The sequence below is a fragment of the Struthio camelus genome, chromosome 8, assembly GCF_040807025.1.
Source record: "Struthio camelus isolate bStrCam1 chromosome 8, bStrCam1.hap1, whole genome shotgun sequence".
Lineage (NCBI taxonomy): Eukaryota > Metazoa > Chordata > Aves > Struthioniformes > Struthionidae > Struthio > Struthio camelus.
In genome coordinates, this window is record NC_090949.1 from 13,789,930 (window position 1) to 13,806,444 (window position 16,515).

Below are 16,515 nucleotides of genomic sequence, written 5' to 3' on the forward strand. Positions count from 1 at the left end.
TTTAAAATCCTGTAGAATCTTTTCCTTTTCCTTCAGAAATGTTGTGCAAGCTTCCCTCAGCCTCAAACTCCAATGCAAATGTAGATGCTGTTTCTGCTCTCAAAGAAAATTTGAGCTGACTTAGAAATAAAAAAACAAATTTAAATATGTATAAATAAAAATTGCAACGCTCTGAACAATACTAGACAACTAATAGCAGTTTAGAGGACGATCCTAAATTTGAAAAAGTAAAGGCTGTCAGTAATAATGCACTGATGTCTATCAGCACCCCTCTCAGGCAGCAGTGTATTATGAGGAGCCGATCTAGCAAGACTGACCACGGACAGGATCCCATTTAGGGTGCAGACAGTCAGAAGGTGAATAATAGCTTCCCTGCATTACAATATTCTTTAGGCCATAGACATAAAGCGACCACTGTTTAAAACATATTGTTTTTTGTCTGGATTCTGACAGAGACTTGCCAGCTGGCAAAAGGAAGAGGGACTCATCTTGAAGACCTGACAGGTAAGAACAGATAAGGGATGACCCTAACAAGAATTCTTGCATGACAAAGAGACTTTATCGTTAATGAGGTTGGGCATAATTATCAGAAACCTCCTGAATTAAGCTACAAACAAAGAAACAAACAACAAACAAAAAAGATAATAGCTACTTTATGGGGAAATATTTCCATAAGTGATACTTTGAGGCTGAAGGACCTGGTGTATGTGTCTAACGTGTTAGTGCTAGTGTTCTCCAAACACTGCAAGAGCTGCACAGGAAGAGGAAGCAGACAGCCTCACTGGGATTTAGGATGGTACCCACAGCAGTCATAACCTCCTGTCCCCACAATTAGTTCGTTGTCTCTCTTTCTCTGCCCCTATATCCTCTCAGCATCTTCTCCTGTTGATCTACACAAGCCAGGAGGAGAGCATTATACCACACTCAAATGTGGCCCTTAGACCTTGTCAAAGTTGTTCTTGGCTTTCACTTTGGGAAGAAAACCTCAAGAGAGGAAAAGGGCAGAGTTTTGTGGATTTTATGATAGATACAGATTTATATTATATACAGCAAATTGGCTAAACCAAATGACTTAGTGGCTATATAATCCCATCATATAGGGAACAAACTTCTGGCAGCTGTCCAGACTTTTAGTAACAAAGTTTGACTGTATCTTTAAGAATACAACACTTCCATTCCGTTTATTCTATATCACCCCAGTGCTCTGTGTCAGTTTTACCCCTTCAGTGATAATCTCCGGGTTTTCAGGTGCCCCTAAAGATAAAGAACTTGTTAAAAAAAAAAAAAAAAGTCTTAGTATGTAACAGATGCAGATTTCCCTTGAGATAAATGCATTATAGACTGAGAACGTGCACAATACCCTTGACAACAACCCCCTTCGCTCAGTCATATGGCACCTGCTCATGTGGCTGCAAGGCAGACAAGTGCCCTTGGCTGCTGCCTGCATGTCTCTTAGGATGAAGTCTCACCTCTTCCTCAAGGCAATTCCTTCCCCGTCCTACTGCTTGCCTAATATAGTTATAGCAGCTGAATTTTCAAACCTGTTTTCTTTTCAGATGTGCTAAGCATATGAGGTTATTAAAAAGTACATATTTTGTGTTATCTCATGAATTATGGGGAAGCTCTTGTATACAGGGTATTGAGACTGAACTTTATGTTTTATTAATTATAATAGTTACAATTTATATTGCAGAAATATTTGCACAACTCTCAAAAAAGGCCTCTGTCCTGTTACAGCATACGCTCATCCCGTTGTAAATCGCAGAACCTTTTCCTGGGAGGAAGCCCTTTCATGGCTGACCTAATATCTGCAAGGAATTCTTCAAAAGCCCTGGTATAATAAAACACAGTCGCAATTTACAAAAAACCCCAAATTTTTCCAGGAGCCAGCATTCAAAGCTATTTTTAGGTGGTTTCACTTTAAGTGTCAAATGCCTCCAAACAATCTAACCGGATGCTCTTTCTCTGAAGCCCTTAGGGAGAGCATATGGCCAGCTCTCTGTTCCGCAGTTCACAGGCAGGCTGCCTGTTAGCCCTACACTAATTGTGTATTTGTTAGTCAAATTCTAGGTGTGACCATACAGTGAGGAAACAATGTTCAAAGTATATATTTCACTGACCCTGGGGATCAAGACATATAACCCTTTGCCATTTTGGTGGTATCCCTCTACTACATCTCTGCTATTGAAAGCATATATATTTTATGAAGCCTTAAAAAAAACATACAGATCACAAAATCCTAAGTCTGCATTATTCTCCAAAAGTGAGAATACTACTGGAATGAAGAGATATATCAGAATTTCATCTCTCAGTGTAGTGACTTCTGTATATATGTAGAAAACAAAAGTCCAGCATTTTAAGACACTCAATCTAAACCACGAGATACTTGTAAGTTTAAGAATGAAGGCATGTCATGTACGCGAGAGGACTAACCTAGGCAAGGATCACCAAGCTGAGGGTAACTTTGGTAGTGACTAGCTGATGTGAAGGTAAAATAACGTGAGCAAGGCCTCCAAAATCAAAATGATCTGGCTTGGTTGTATAAGGACTTTTCAGTGTTAAAAGTCCTTTCTTCTGACATATCTGCAGTAGAAGGCAAATAAACAAGTGATTTTACTTTTCCCCGTTCTTTTCTATTTCTGTTTCTCTAGTCACCATCCAGAATACAAGCAAATAAAAAAGGGGGTTGAAAATCACTTTTTGAGATCTGGCTTGTGGATTGCGTTATAACATTTTCAGTAGTTGATTAGCAGCTAATGGCACTCAGATGGTTTGACATTTAGCTCATTAATAATTGTAACAAACAATTCTGGAACCACAGCTTCCAATCTTTTAATTCTTCTCCTATGCTGCAAAGGGCAGAGTGCTGCCCTAGCTAGCAGACTGGCAATTCCAGGGGACAACAGTGATTAAACACATGACTGGCTCCTTGCTGTTTTGTTGTCCTACTGGCAGAACTATTTCAGGAGCATTCAAAGGAAAGGAGGCACGGTTCCATAAACACAGGATATTCTAGGAAGCCTGTTAAATGATAAACAATTTTCTGCATTGACAAAGAATAATAGGTTTAGTTTTTCATTGTAAATTGAGATGTTCTGTCCTTTCCCTCCCCTCTGCTCCTTGTTTTTGCCTCTTCTGCAAAGGTTTCCATTTCTTTTGTGAGCACCACCACGCAGACAGTGACTCCCCACGTGGTACAACTGAAGGAGTGAAGATCACCAAAAAGACAAGTGAAGACAGTGAGAAAGGAGCAGCTGGAGGTATGGTGGGGGAAGAGGGAAGGAGGATTTCCCAAAGTGGGTCACTCTAACAAACAGACACCTTCTCACATTGCAGATCTCCTCCCCGTCCCAACAGCCACTGCTGCACTCTGTTCCTGCCTGTTCCTCTCCCCGGGTACAGAAGGTCAAGGGAGCTGTCTGACTGAGGAGGAGGTGGGGGAGGCAGGATAATTCTTTAAAATGTTTTTTCAAAACAATTCCTGATTGTGCTTACAAGGCAAAAGGATTTAACAATCCTAGTTCTAAGTAAGGGAGAAGTGGCCCACAGTTCAATAAATAAAATGAGAGGATCTAGAGCCAATTAAAATGTGTGAGGCTATAAAAACACAGCCAAGGCAAATTCGGTAACAACGACCTCCCTCTCCCACCCCTCAAAAGGATGGGAAGCATCCGATTGCCAGGGCATTAGTGTCACAGCAAGTGCCAGCAGCATGCATCAAATAAAGCTCTACTGAGGCAGTGAATTTAATGTTCCCCATTCTGTACAAAAGCACCAGTGAGGTCATGGAGTCCAACTCTCTGCAGTTCATGTTGGCTTGGCTTGGCTTGGCTTGGCTTCTCTGAATAGGCCTAAACAAAACACTACAGAAGTATAAACAAATCAAAGAAATTAAAATGAATATGCTTCTAATGACTTTGGTAAACGCCGTCCCAAAGTCTAGAGAGCCTTACTGCACTAGAGAGTTAAATGGGAAAATGAATAAAATAAGTTTTACCAAATATAAAAGTCAGAAACAATAAACGCTCCTGCTAGTGTTCTGTCTCTAGTAACTTACATTAAAATATATATACAGTGTGCTGGGAACTGAAGCAATGCTTCTGTTCAATAAAACTAATACAATTAAAGAGTAAGAATCCTGTTTTTCCTCTGCTTGCAATTTAAAATGAGAGCTTCCTAAAACCTGTGACCATTGTTGGAATCCAATTCAAAACCCTAGCTTATCAAATTCCAGGCGCTGGCACCATGCCTTTAAGCTATTAGAAATTGCTACGCATCACACCAGCTCTGTCTCTAAATGCTCAAGATAACTTTAAAGTGCAGGCACCCCATTTTGAATCAGGCAAGTGTTCACTGGGAATCAAAATGGAGTCACCAAATTTGTGTAGCCTTCAGCTAGCTCTTCTTTTCATGCAAGACAACAAAGGAAAATGTTTTAGCACAAAAATATCTTCCTTTAAACGTGTTTTTAAACTTGGATAGCTTTGCAGGACAGCACACCTACACAAAGCTGCAGGCTTCTGAGACCCTGTAGAGCAAGCATCTTTTTGTGTAATTCATCCAGGGAGGCAGAATCTGCGGGGCTAATGAGCACTCCTGCAGCCTCTGCCCCTGCAGCAGATTCCCTAGAAGCACAGTCTTAAATCAGACACCATAATGCTGCAAGTAACCCCCCAAAACAAACACCAACCCCTCCCCCTCCCCAAAGTGGCTTAAGAAAGTTTCTGATAATTATGCCCAGCAGCACTAGCACCTGACTTTGATGAAATCACAAAGTTCTTTTCCATTCCGTCAATGGAAGCTGAATTAATTCCTAGGCTTCTTTAATGCTGAGAGCTGCAACTTGGGAATTCAGTATGTGAATATACTAATCTTGCTGAAAGGTGATAATGCAATATATTACTGACGTGGGAGCCAGCATATATAAGCACTGCGTGACAGTGACTCTGACCAGCAGATGACTGAATGGGTAAAGAGAAAAGGAGCTAGCTTGAGGGCATAGCCTCAACTTCGGCAGGCAGTCCTTCACTCTTGTCCCACTACTAATTTTCTAATGCATTACTGTGTCACTTGGGTATCCAGTGATGCTCATTAGGAAGGTATGTGACAGCCCCTGATAACACATGTCTGTGGTAAAATAATTGATCCCTCTTTGCTGGTCATCTTTAATACTCATAGGGCATGGTAGATTATCAGATGGAAGGCTCTCTTTGATGGTGTCTAGTGTAATACATTATCAGACAGCAATGTGCCAACAATCTATCACTTACAAAATAATGTCATCCCCAGAAAAGGGCCCGGCAGCAGAGGTTAGGGAAGAGAGAGAGTTTAATTATATTTGTGGAAGGAAAGATGTCCTGAAAAGAGTGGGCAGCCTGATTATTTATTGGCTGTTCAAAAGCACTCAACACAACGTGAGAAAAAGATCAGGCTCTGAGATATGGTGGTTCATATTACTGTTACAGACTCTAGCCTTGAAGTCAAGTTCATGCTGAAGAACAAAATTACCTCTTACAATATGTGGTTTAGTTGTGAAAATGAAAAGGGTAAGAGATATATTAGTAATGTTGGCATTAGTGGAGGCAGCTGTTTTTAGATATTTGGTATTTCAGGGATGTGAATTTAGCATCATTATTAGAAGTACAGCTTACTATATCCCTCTGCAAACTTTCCAACAGCGAGCAGATGGTTACCCTATTACCAACAATTTGCATTTAACATATTGTAATGATTTATATACCACATGTCAGCAAGCAAAGTGAAAACAGTCAGTGGCAACTAATTAGTTGAGTGTAAAGACGTGTATCTCAATGTATGTCTCCTTATTGTAACCAAATTTTATCTTTTTGGTTGTTAATAGGTTTAATGTGCAATGTAACAGAAATGCTGATGGCAATTGAACATGAACCATAATGTCCCTCTGTCATTGGGACAGCACTGCTGTCATTAACATTTGTACCAATACTCCTGTTATATGTCTGTTTTATGAATGATGGTACAAGGAGGACGGATAATAACAATCCATTGTGCTCTTCTACCAATCTTTTTAAAGTGTATCTCAAAGTAATTTATAAATCTTAATATATCAGATACTGGCTCATATTTTAGGCCAAAACACTACTGGGGGATACGATGGAAGTGGGAATACTGCCTGGTAGAGAGGAGAGGCACTCTACATAGCTCTTACAAAGACAAAAATTGATTTAAGGATGAAAATGAAAAGAAACTGAGGACTTGATCAGGCTGTCATGAGGTCTTCCAGGGAGTTTACAAGGAAGTAGTGGACAACTGTTGACATTCGCACAACTGTCAGAGTCGGGAGGAGAGACCCAAGAGTTCAAAGAAGTAAACTTTGGAAAATGGCCCTCTAGCACTGGCATATGACAACCACATGTGTTAGTACAGTGTGTGTTGCATTAGCCATAGTATGTCCCAAGGCCTGCTCAGCTTTAACTCACACCAGGCTCAGTATGTAGCTATGGATTATCAGCCGCATCTTGGAATAGTCATGTTTGTTTTTAGGCTTAAGCTAAAATAGTGCTGAGCAGCACAGAAATGTCAATATATAAGCATCAGCGTAGTATAACTGTGCTATTCCTAAGTGAGTATGGCAGTATTTCCAGCACAAAAATCATACCAACAAGATCTTTCCTTTTTATTAATTGTTACAGCTACTTGCTAGAAGTCTGGATGTACTTTTGTGTGAAGAACCAGATTCTGTTAAAGGACAGGAGTTTAATGCCTCAAGGACTCTGTGTGCTGCAGAAATCAAAGGTCTGATTTCAGGTGGCCTCATACAGGAGCTGTAGTTCAAAAAAAAGTTCTTACAGTTCCTGTTCTCTCCTAACGTCATTAGGACAGATCTTGCCATCCGGCATCCTTTCACTTCTCCAACGCCCCATGAAGTGAACCAGGACAGAGTACGTTCTCCTGCAAAGGGCTGCAGCTAACATTACACTTTCTGGAAGGAAGTCAGCAGCCAAGCTTTTTCTGGGGAACTTTGCTTGCAGTGTGACCCCTCTTCTTTTCCTTTACCATGCTCCTGCATGCTAAATTCATAGCACTATTGTTTCTTTCTGAAGCTCTGTTCCTACTGTTCATTTGCGACAGTATATTCTATGAAAACAGAAGTAAACTGGTGTCGAAAACTTAGACTGTTGCTCAGCCTAGTTCAGCCTAGATGTTTAAGCTGACTCATTTGCACTAAGGCCCTCTATGGATGAAGTAAGAATAATAATGATTCTCTTTGTATGTATGGTTCACTAGTATTGATGAGGCCCATTAATCCCAGAGATGGACTCAGGAGTGAAAGAAAGGAAGGGCTCTCAAAGACTTCACATAACAATTCAGTTGAATGAGACTCAGAATTTGGCTTTTATTAACTCATTTTTCAGTTTTCTGAATAGGTGTCTCTGTGTGACTCTATCACTGGACTTCCCCTGAAATTAGCAAAACTGTCCTGATTTACATCTGCCTTATTATCTTAACAGAGGATAAAAAGACTGGGAGGTTTTGCTTTTTCTGTGTGTGCATGCGTGCATGCGTGTGTTTTTAATTAAAAGAATCCAGGATAGCTTCCTTATTCTGTCTTCTCTCCCTCCTTTCCTTCTTTCCTTCCTTCCTTCCTTCCTTCCTCCCTTTCTCTCTCAATCCTCCTCTTATGTGAATGTATTTGAAACTGATCAGTTTAATACAAGTAACTTCACTGAAATTACTCCTGATTTACAGGATAGCATCTGAAATTGGTATCAGGCCTGGTCTCTCATTTCAATACTTAATTTCACATAGCATGTTATACACAACAGGAAGCGATACACAACATTTTCGATGGTGCAGTACTAGAGGAAAAGAAGTGGGAAGGCAAAAAAGTTAACTTAGTTTCAAATATTTACATAAATCACAGCTGAATGATGGCTCATTTGTTACAACTAACAAGAAAGATTAACAGAGAGAGATAAATATCAGCTGCGTCAAGAAAAAGCACGTGAGTATTCTGGGTTCAACTACTATCCTCTCTGACACTCCATATGCTGATGAGTATCGAGGAAAAAAACAGCTCCTCAGCACATTACTGAAAAATAATTGTGGGTTATCTCACCATACTGGTAGTGGTGGAAGGGATCCCACAGTTATTTATGCCAGGCTACCACTGGGAAAGCAAGCAGAATGCTCCTTAACCCACAGCCCTTCAAGACTAGAGTGACAGAACATGTTTTGCTAATTCTGTGTATGATTTTCCTTGCTGGTCTCTACAAAAGTTTTCTGATGTGATGTGGAGGATTAGTCTACTCTACTTGCCCACAGAATACTGGGCACAGTGCTCCCTCTCTACTTCCAGATCACCTACGAGACCGCTGCAAGGAAGGAACACCACCAATGGAGGAACCCTTAAAACCAATAATATTTTGCAGGATGTGTTTCATAAGGGAGATCCTTTATCTTCACACACCTTTGTCAGCGCAGAGATTTGAAGGCAGATTGTTACTACACAGAAATAGCCCCTTGAGTTCTAGATCAGTATGTTAAGATAAAAAAAAAGACAATAACAAAACAGAAAAGCTCTCAAAATTGGTAGTTCCTGTCACTGGAGAAGTAGTTGAGAGATTTTAAACTTTTAACATAACAATATGCTCCAGCTTTAAATTTAACCTGAAGGACATCCTGCTGCCAGGAATCATTTGGATATATGAGCCAGGAGATGAAGCTTATTTCACTGTTTGCATTAAGTTGAACTATTTTGAAGTACAAAGCTTAAAGGAAAGAAAGTTTTTCCCAGATATGGAAATCACTGAATTTATTCGAAAAAGGCTCTTTCGATGACTTTTAAGCATACATTGTACTCCAAAGTAATAAGAAAGAAAATTTCTCATTTCTTTCATCAGGATTTTCATCTCTACTTCTTTAATGTTCAGTGACAAAATGAATTATACTACAAAAATGCTCAGTTTTTCTCAAACACATAGATTCTGCAAGATACTGAGTGTCCTTGAAAGACAGCTGAGGGAGATCAGTAAAGAAATACTTGACATCTTGCAAAATGGACCAAAACAAAAAAAAAAACCCAAAGGCTGATCAAATGCTAATGAGCAATGGTGACTAGAGAAATTCACTAGTGACTTAAATCCACTAGCTTGAAATGTGTATAGCAGAAATTAAAGACGTAGTGAGTCTTCCAGATTCTACTGTACTACTACCCATCGAATTAATACAAGAGTGAGGCCAGTTTGACAGAGCTGATTGATAGGACTTATGTCACCAGGATGGAGGGTGGAAATGTATTACTTGACCATGGGCAGGAGTCAGCCTGCCCAGGATACTCGTCCAGAGTAAACCACTGGAGACGGCTAATGTGTGAATGAACACAGTAACCATCTAATTATTTCAATTCCTGATGATCCTAGATGTGTTTACAGAAAATGAAAGACCATTTTCTTTAGTGACATACTAAAGTAGATATATTAAAAAAGCTAAGCACACTTGGGATTTAAAGATAAATTGACATGCTTGTAAGTACCTAAGTTTCCTTTGCTTTCCTGATCTCTAATGAAGTTTATAATTTAATTGGAAAAATTACTAGATTCACTCCAAACACTAATGAAAACCTCAAAGGAGAACAAGCTGCTTATGCAAGTGTTCTTGTAAAACAAAGTGTATTCAAGTATTGTAAATATATACTTGAAAAAAAGAATGGTCCTCAGTTATCCACTTAAAAGCTTTAAGCTCCCATAGCTGTAAAGCTATTGGTGGTCTGGTCTTGAGTTGAACATTAATGAAAATGTTTTCTATTACAATTAAAATTAAATCCATCCATATATTACCATTCCATAGGGCAAACTTCTGCTTTTGGGTAAATTACAGAGGGATATTATTACAATGTTGTTAAATGCATGCCACAATAACACACAGGATTTAATGCAATTAATCCATCTGTAGAATGGATCAGTCGAATAAACCAAAGAATGCAATCTGATATTAACCTAGCCTTTAGCTTGTGAACATCCACTGAAGTTTGTAGCACGTATTCCAGACTCACAAGGACAGATCTGCTCTTTTTTAAGTAAAGGCCTCTCAACTACTTCCAAAATTGTGAAGTCTTATCAGTGTTGAATAATTTAGAGTCACAACTGACTGGAAGGGCAGGCTGACTAAAAAGATAACCCCCCAAAACAATAAAATAGCAAATATGCTTTTCCTGAGATTAATGTATTCAGGTTCTGAGACAGATTAAATTTAGAACAGATAATGTGAGTGAGAAACTGTTAAAACTGAGGATATTTTTCACTTATGTAAGTTAGAGGTTTCTATTACTGCTGGAACTGCAAACACAGCCGAGACAGGGTCAGAAAACCCTGCAGCTTAAGTACAGAAGCTTCAAGGCAAGAAAGAGTATAAAAATAAATTCCAAAGGGCTTAATAACATATTGTATAGAGGCTGGATATTCTAGTGTCAAAAGGAAACTGTTGGCTCTTAGATCAAAAACTAATTACCAAAAAACAGTAAGATCCTTTGTTTTAGCTAGATAGTCATTCTATAACCCACTGGGGTAATGGTTTCTACTAACATCCTGAATTATAGCTAATTTACAGTATATAAATGTACATATCATTTACAATATAACAGTTAAACCAAAATTCTTTTGCAATGAATGTGGTTAAACCTGCAGTAGCCTGATCCAAAATCCACTAGGAACTTTTTACTTGACTTCAAAGGGATTATTATCAGCATTTTAGTGAACTTCTCCTACCAAAAAAATGGGGAGAGCTGTACCTCACAGCTCACTGTCAGGACCATTCTTTACATTGAATCGAAGCTATTCAGAACCCACAGAAAGTCCACCTCTTCAAGTACTGAAATAAGAAAACCTTCCGGAGCTTACCACATAGAACACCCTTTGATTCTCTCTGCTTCAAGAAGAGATGGGGAGAAAATATGTCTAGTCTTTCTTAGTTTCCATCCTAGAAGATTTTATTTATGCATTAGTCGACCTTTTTAGCTGTTAGAACCATCTTGCTTCAGCAGTTAATTAACACAAGTGCCATAATTTAATACAGTTAATGCTACTTGATGCCCTTTAATGTACCTTCCATTAGTGATATTATTGTAGTATTACCCTGTAAATTAAAATGAGATCAAGACTAAGAGAGGCTCTCTTTAATTAAGGTACTGGCACACTACATTGCCCATTATTCACTAGAAGAAAAAACCACCCTGATTTAGTGAAGCAGACCATCCGTAAGTCAGAATTAGTTCATGTAGATTATTAGGTCTCTTGAATAATGTGAGCACAATGGGGTTGCTGAAATTGCTAACAGCCATGTTTCCTTTTTTTTTCACTATCTGAATAAACATACAATGAAAGTGGTAAATTGAAGATGAATAAACGAGTGGTAATAGAAGAGGCAAAGTGTTCATCAAGAGTACACAGGTTTTCATCTCTAATACAACATACATCAGGCCTATTTCAGAGCCAAATGCAATGGAACGATGAAGCAAATACATTAAATGGGAAAATCATACATTAAAAGGGAAAATCTCCTATCTTTATTCATTGTGAAGTATTAAACTCCACACCCCAGGATCTTGCATATTAAATATGACAGCTTTAAGATAGATATTTTTCACTCTCATTGAATCTTAAGATACAATATCAAACAACTTACATTGTATGCTGCCTTTAAAAATAAGCTATTACGAGCTTTCGTGATTTTAACTATATTAAACTTACAGTTTTTTTTTTTTTTGTAAGCCAAAGAAATAGCTTCAAATCACTAACATCACTCATCCACCACATACCAAGCTCTTTGGTAACCTCCTTTTGTAGCCTGTCCTCATGGAACAGTGTAGTCTAGCTTTTCTAAATGCATATAAATATTTTGACTTCAAAAACCAGAACACCAGCCTTTTTGGCAAAAAATTATTATACTAATTCCCAGTTAACAGCCTGGATTCACATGGAATGGCTAGAAAGTTCAGCTGAATCAGGAACACCAGCATAAAACTACTTGTAACCCTTATTCCCCTCTATCAAGTTTCCACACTTACTTATTGTTCAGGGAGCACCAGATAACCTGAATGTAATGCTCATCTGGAGAGTCTTCAGGGTGGCCCCTACTGGGAAACCCCAGTAGAGACCAAAAAATACTTAAAGCTGGATGACCATGGGCCTATTGCAAGCTTATCTTTGGCATGACCAAAGAATCAGGGGATGTGTACTGCAACCCCACATCTACTTAGCAATAAGCAATCCCTTAAAGTATTTAACAAGGATGGCGCATTACATATTGAAGAAAAAGACCCCAAACCCCTAAAGAGGTGTTTTTCACATTAGCAGAAGAGTGATAAGAATTCTCATGAATCTGATCTAGTGAAGTAATATTACATATCAGATAGCTTTTAAAGCATGTGTCTGATTACTGTAGCATTTAGACAACAAGCATCACCATCAGATAAGTTCTCTGTACAGTCACACTTCAATTTTATAGATAATTTTTGGAAAGATTACTGAATCCCAGATGTGTTTGGCAAGTTTCTGTTTCTAATTTGCATGAAATTCACTCTTTTTTTTTCTCCTTCAAATGCTTTCTTTGATAAGGCACTGATACTGAAGTCAGACTAAATTCCAGCGTTCAGGGGTTTCCAAATGGGGAGTAGCATTTCCTTTAAGTTTAAGGAGCTTCAAATCCCAAGCTTTAGTATTCTCTCTCAGTACATCTAACCTACTTAGAGCATTGGAGAAAGGATACACATTAAGTAAAATCTATCTGTTAATTTTGATACATTCTCATTAATATACTAAACCATTTCAAACACTGTCTTAAGCTGTCCATGAGCCACAAAGCCCTATCAACAGACTTCTGAACAATATTACTTTATAAACAGTATAACTAATAACAGTTACAATAAGAATTATTTAAACACTAACATTTACCTTATAACCTTTATAACGTTATATACCTTATAACGTTTTCAATTCATGCTTCTCTATGTATGCATATGTACTTGGTGTGGACACAAAACTCTGCAGCTATGTGTTGAATATATGGTCCTAAGAAACGTATTTTCATTTGATATTAAAATACTAAAATATCAGCACTGCAAAAGTACTTATGCATTCAAATCTGTACATGGCGCCAACTCTTCTTTTATATAAACTTAGGTGAATATTTTTCAATAGATTATGTCACAGTAATTTGATTCTATTTCAATTTCACGTATTGATTTTTGTATCATGGAAATGCTTACAAACATGAAAGGCAGTAGCCTTCTCTATAAAAGAGGTAGAAAATGGCAAGCTTAAGTCACCAAAGGAGTAATTAAAAATACAATCTTCAATGTTTTAAATAATCACCTTCTTTAACTTTCCCATTCCTGAGCCTGCCAAAAATACCTTGGCCTTCCAGGTTATATTAGCTTTTATTTTTGTACTCAGTAAAAATATTCATATTGCATTGATATGTAGTTCCTTCACAAAAATTTTAAAAGTATGATTTGAACTCTCTATAGCAGATATAGGGAAAAAGGAAAAGATACATTAGAGAAGTGAGTGAATTGCTAACAGAGAAGGTCCCATTTATTTCTTCTGAAAAAGCTGGTATCCAAGATACATGTAAAGGACATCACCCCTCCTGCTTGAGGTCATCAGTCAATTATTAGTTTGAGTTCTGAAGAAAATTTCCCGATAGGAATGTCATTGTACAGTTGTTATTTTTGGGACTATGACACCTGATACCAGCCACTGCTTGCCACAGAGGGACTATTTGTCTTAAACACAGTTGAATAATAATCTATCTAATATTCAAATCAGTCCTATGCTCTCCAAAGCACCTGTTGTTTTTTTTTCCCTTTTACTTCAGCTTCACTGCATTTCAGAGCTGGTTAAAGTACAAGGAACCGACTCTAATCTCTGTGGCCTTCTTTGTACAATGCACAATTCACCCTGGTGGAAAGGTTCCATGCAAAGGCTGTTGTATCAGTTACATATTACATTAAAGGCCTGAAAAAAATCAAATGATAAAACAGAATCCCTCCCTTTAGTTAACTAACATCAGCTCAGGCTCCAACTGTATAGAAACAAAAAATCGAGAAGCAATGGGCATAAACTGAAACACAGGGAATTTTGCATGATCACAAGAAAACACTTCTTTACTGTGAGGGTGGTTGAACACAGGAACAGGTTGCCCATGGAGGCTGTACAGTCTCCATCCTTGGAGATACTCAAAACCCAGCTGGACATGGTCCTGCGCAGCCTGCTCTAGCTGACCCTGCCTGAGCAGGGGGTTGGACCAGATGATCTCCAGGGGTATCTTCCAGCCTCAACTATTTGGGGATTCTGTGAAAACAGAATGAACGGCCCTGCAAAGTGTCCTAATGTCAGGGTGAATTCCTGCACCAATGTACGAAACTGTTAATCTCTTAAGAGCTGAGGTACTTCCCAGAGCTAGTGACAGGGAACAGCCATTATTTAGTACTGCTGAGTCAGAAACTTCTGGTATTTTCAGAAACTTATTTCACTGAGCCATATTTCTAGTGAACACACTTGTGTAGAAATTGTTGCCATGTTTGGGGAAATAAACAGTTTTGAATAACCTCTAAAACAAATACATATGCCTGTTCCTAAAGGTGTATATTCTCTTACCTTCCGTATACCCTTATGTCTGAAATTGCATAAAAGTAGCGTGCCAGGTGTTGCTCATCTACATATACTTCTCCAGTGGCTGGCCTAAGCAATCGTATCCTCAGATCAGTGACGGTAAAGAAATCTCTTAACTTCTTGGTTGTGTCAAGCTGGCCATAAAGAGAAGCCATATTATGAAGCCGAGGTCCAGCAAAGAAAGCAAATCTATCTTTGATTTCAAAGTGGATTATTTTACTATTTGTCATGTACCCAGTAGAGTATTCTTCTGTGCAAATGATTTCCAGGACTGTGTGCTGTGATAAATCCCTCACTGATTTTGGATCCATGTGGAAAGCATCTAAGCAGTCTGTGGCATAATATTGGTAGGGCTGCCATGTTCGTCCGTAGTCCAGTGATTTCTCCAGGATCATTTGGTCTGGACGGCCAGATTCAAACGTGATAACTATGTTATCTGTTAGCTCAATGGTTTTGTTCCAGGAGAGAGTAATATTAACATGAAGAGGCTTTGGATAATCCTTCCAAGTTGTGGACTGCCAAAATGTGGAGGGATGTCTTCCTTCAAGATCAAACATCAGTTCTGGAGGATGAGCCAGTTCTTGGGTACTCGCATCACATTCATTATTGCACATGTAGGGATTCCCCTAGAAAAGAGCAAAACATTGTTACAAGGAGCACTGTATGGATGACTATGACACATAAAGATGTTTCTTCTTTGGCCCATAAGAATTGCTTCTTTTTCTTTAGGAGGGAAACCAAGAAATAAAAAATGAATGTTTGCAAATCATACCTTTATCTTACCCAGATTTCTCCTGTACAGTTTATTTGTCAAATTAACTGCCCCCCAGCACACACTGTGTCTGCACACACACTGAGTACCTTTGCTTCTGTAATGTAAGTATTTTTCTTCATGTGTTTTAGAGAAAGAATTTATTTACCCTGAACGAGTTTGACCAGTAATCTAGTCACAAAAGACCAAGAAAAATGAGCAAGTGCCTAACAGCCCCATAACTCTGACTCTTCTTAGAAAGAGGCAGCAGCCGAGGAGAATGTCTTTTTAAAACCAGTACATTCCTCAAGAGCTCAGTTCATAAAAAAAAGTCATTTTTAGGCCAAGTGTTTTGGAGTCAGCAATGTAGCCCCTATGTACTCTGCATCAAAAACATCCAATGCAGCTTCATGCTTACTTTCACCCTGGGCTTAAATTTACCATGCTTAACTGTATTCCCAGTCTAGCAATGCCTTTCCTTAAAACATTTACACTCGTCACCAAAAGTCCTTAGAAACATAGTGCGCTACAAGCTCTGGGGTTTGATTCTGATATCTGCCACCTTATTATAGGGTAGCAAAGTATTTCAGGAAAGACTTTTCACCAGGCACTGGCTCCAATTTATCAGGACAAGATAATCCACCACTTGACTAGGTGGGAGATGTCAGCGGCTGTCAGCGGATGGAACGCTGCCGAGGTGGCTGGAGGTCTGAACTGTGGGTTGAGTTAAAAACAGCAACGAAAAAGCCTTGCCAATAATGCACAGCTTTTACGGCTACTTGTCCTCTGTAGCAAGGTGAAAGTGAATTATTCTCTTCTTAGCCTTTTGATGCATTAACTTGCAGACTACAATCTCTTGCTTCTTCACAAAGGCTACTTTGTCTGCAGATTGGTGGATATCTTGCAGCAGTAGCCAAGATTTCATACTTTGTAGGCTGCACTGAATCACATCTATCTAATTTAGGATTTCAACAGTACGTTAATATTTGGCTATTGTTCATTCTGTATTTGTTTCAGAGAACAATCACTGCTTTGTATCTTTCACTGTGTGTTAAATACCAACTGTGGAAGAAACTAAACCTTTTTTTTCATTGATAGTCAGCGCTGTTGGGG

At 38.7% G+C, this 16,515-nt stretch overlaps 1 protein-coding gene across 6 annotated transcripts in view; it reads right to left on the reverse strand.

The window, feature by feature from the left end:
• NTNG1 (netrin G1) overlaps positions 1–16,515 on the reverse strand; it is a 166,400-nt gene that overhangs the window by 76,909 nt on the left and 72,976 nt on the right. For all 6 annotated transcript variants that reach the window (XM_068952239.1, XM_009669842.2, XM_068952237.1 and 3 more), the window contains exon 3: positions 14,637–15,277. In XM_068952239.1, coding sequence (XP_068808340.1) covers positions 14,637–15,277 — 641 coding nt within the window. The remainder of the gene's footprint in view (positions 1–14,636; positions 15,278–16,515) is intronic.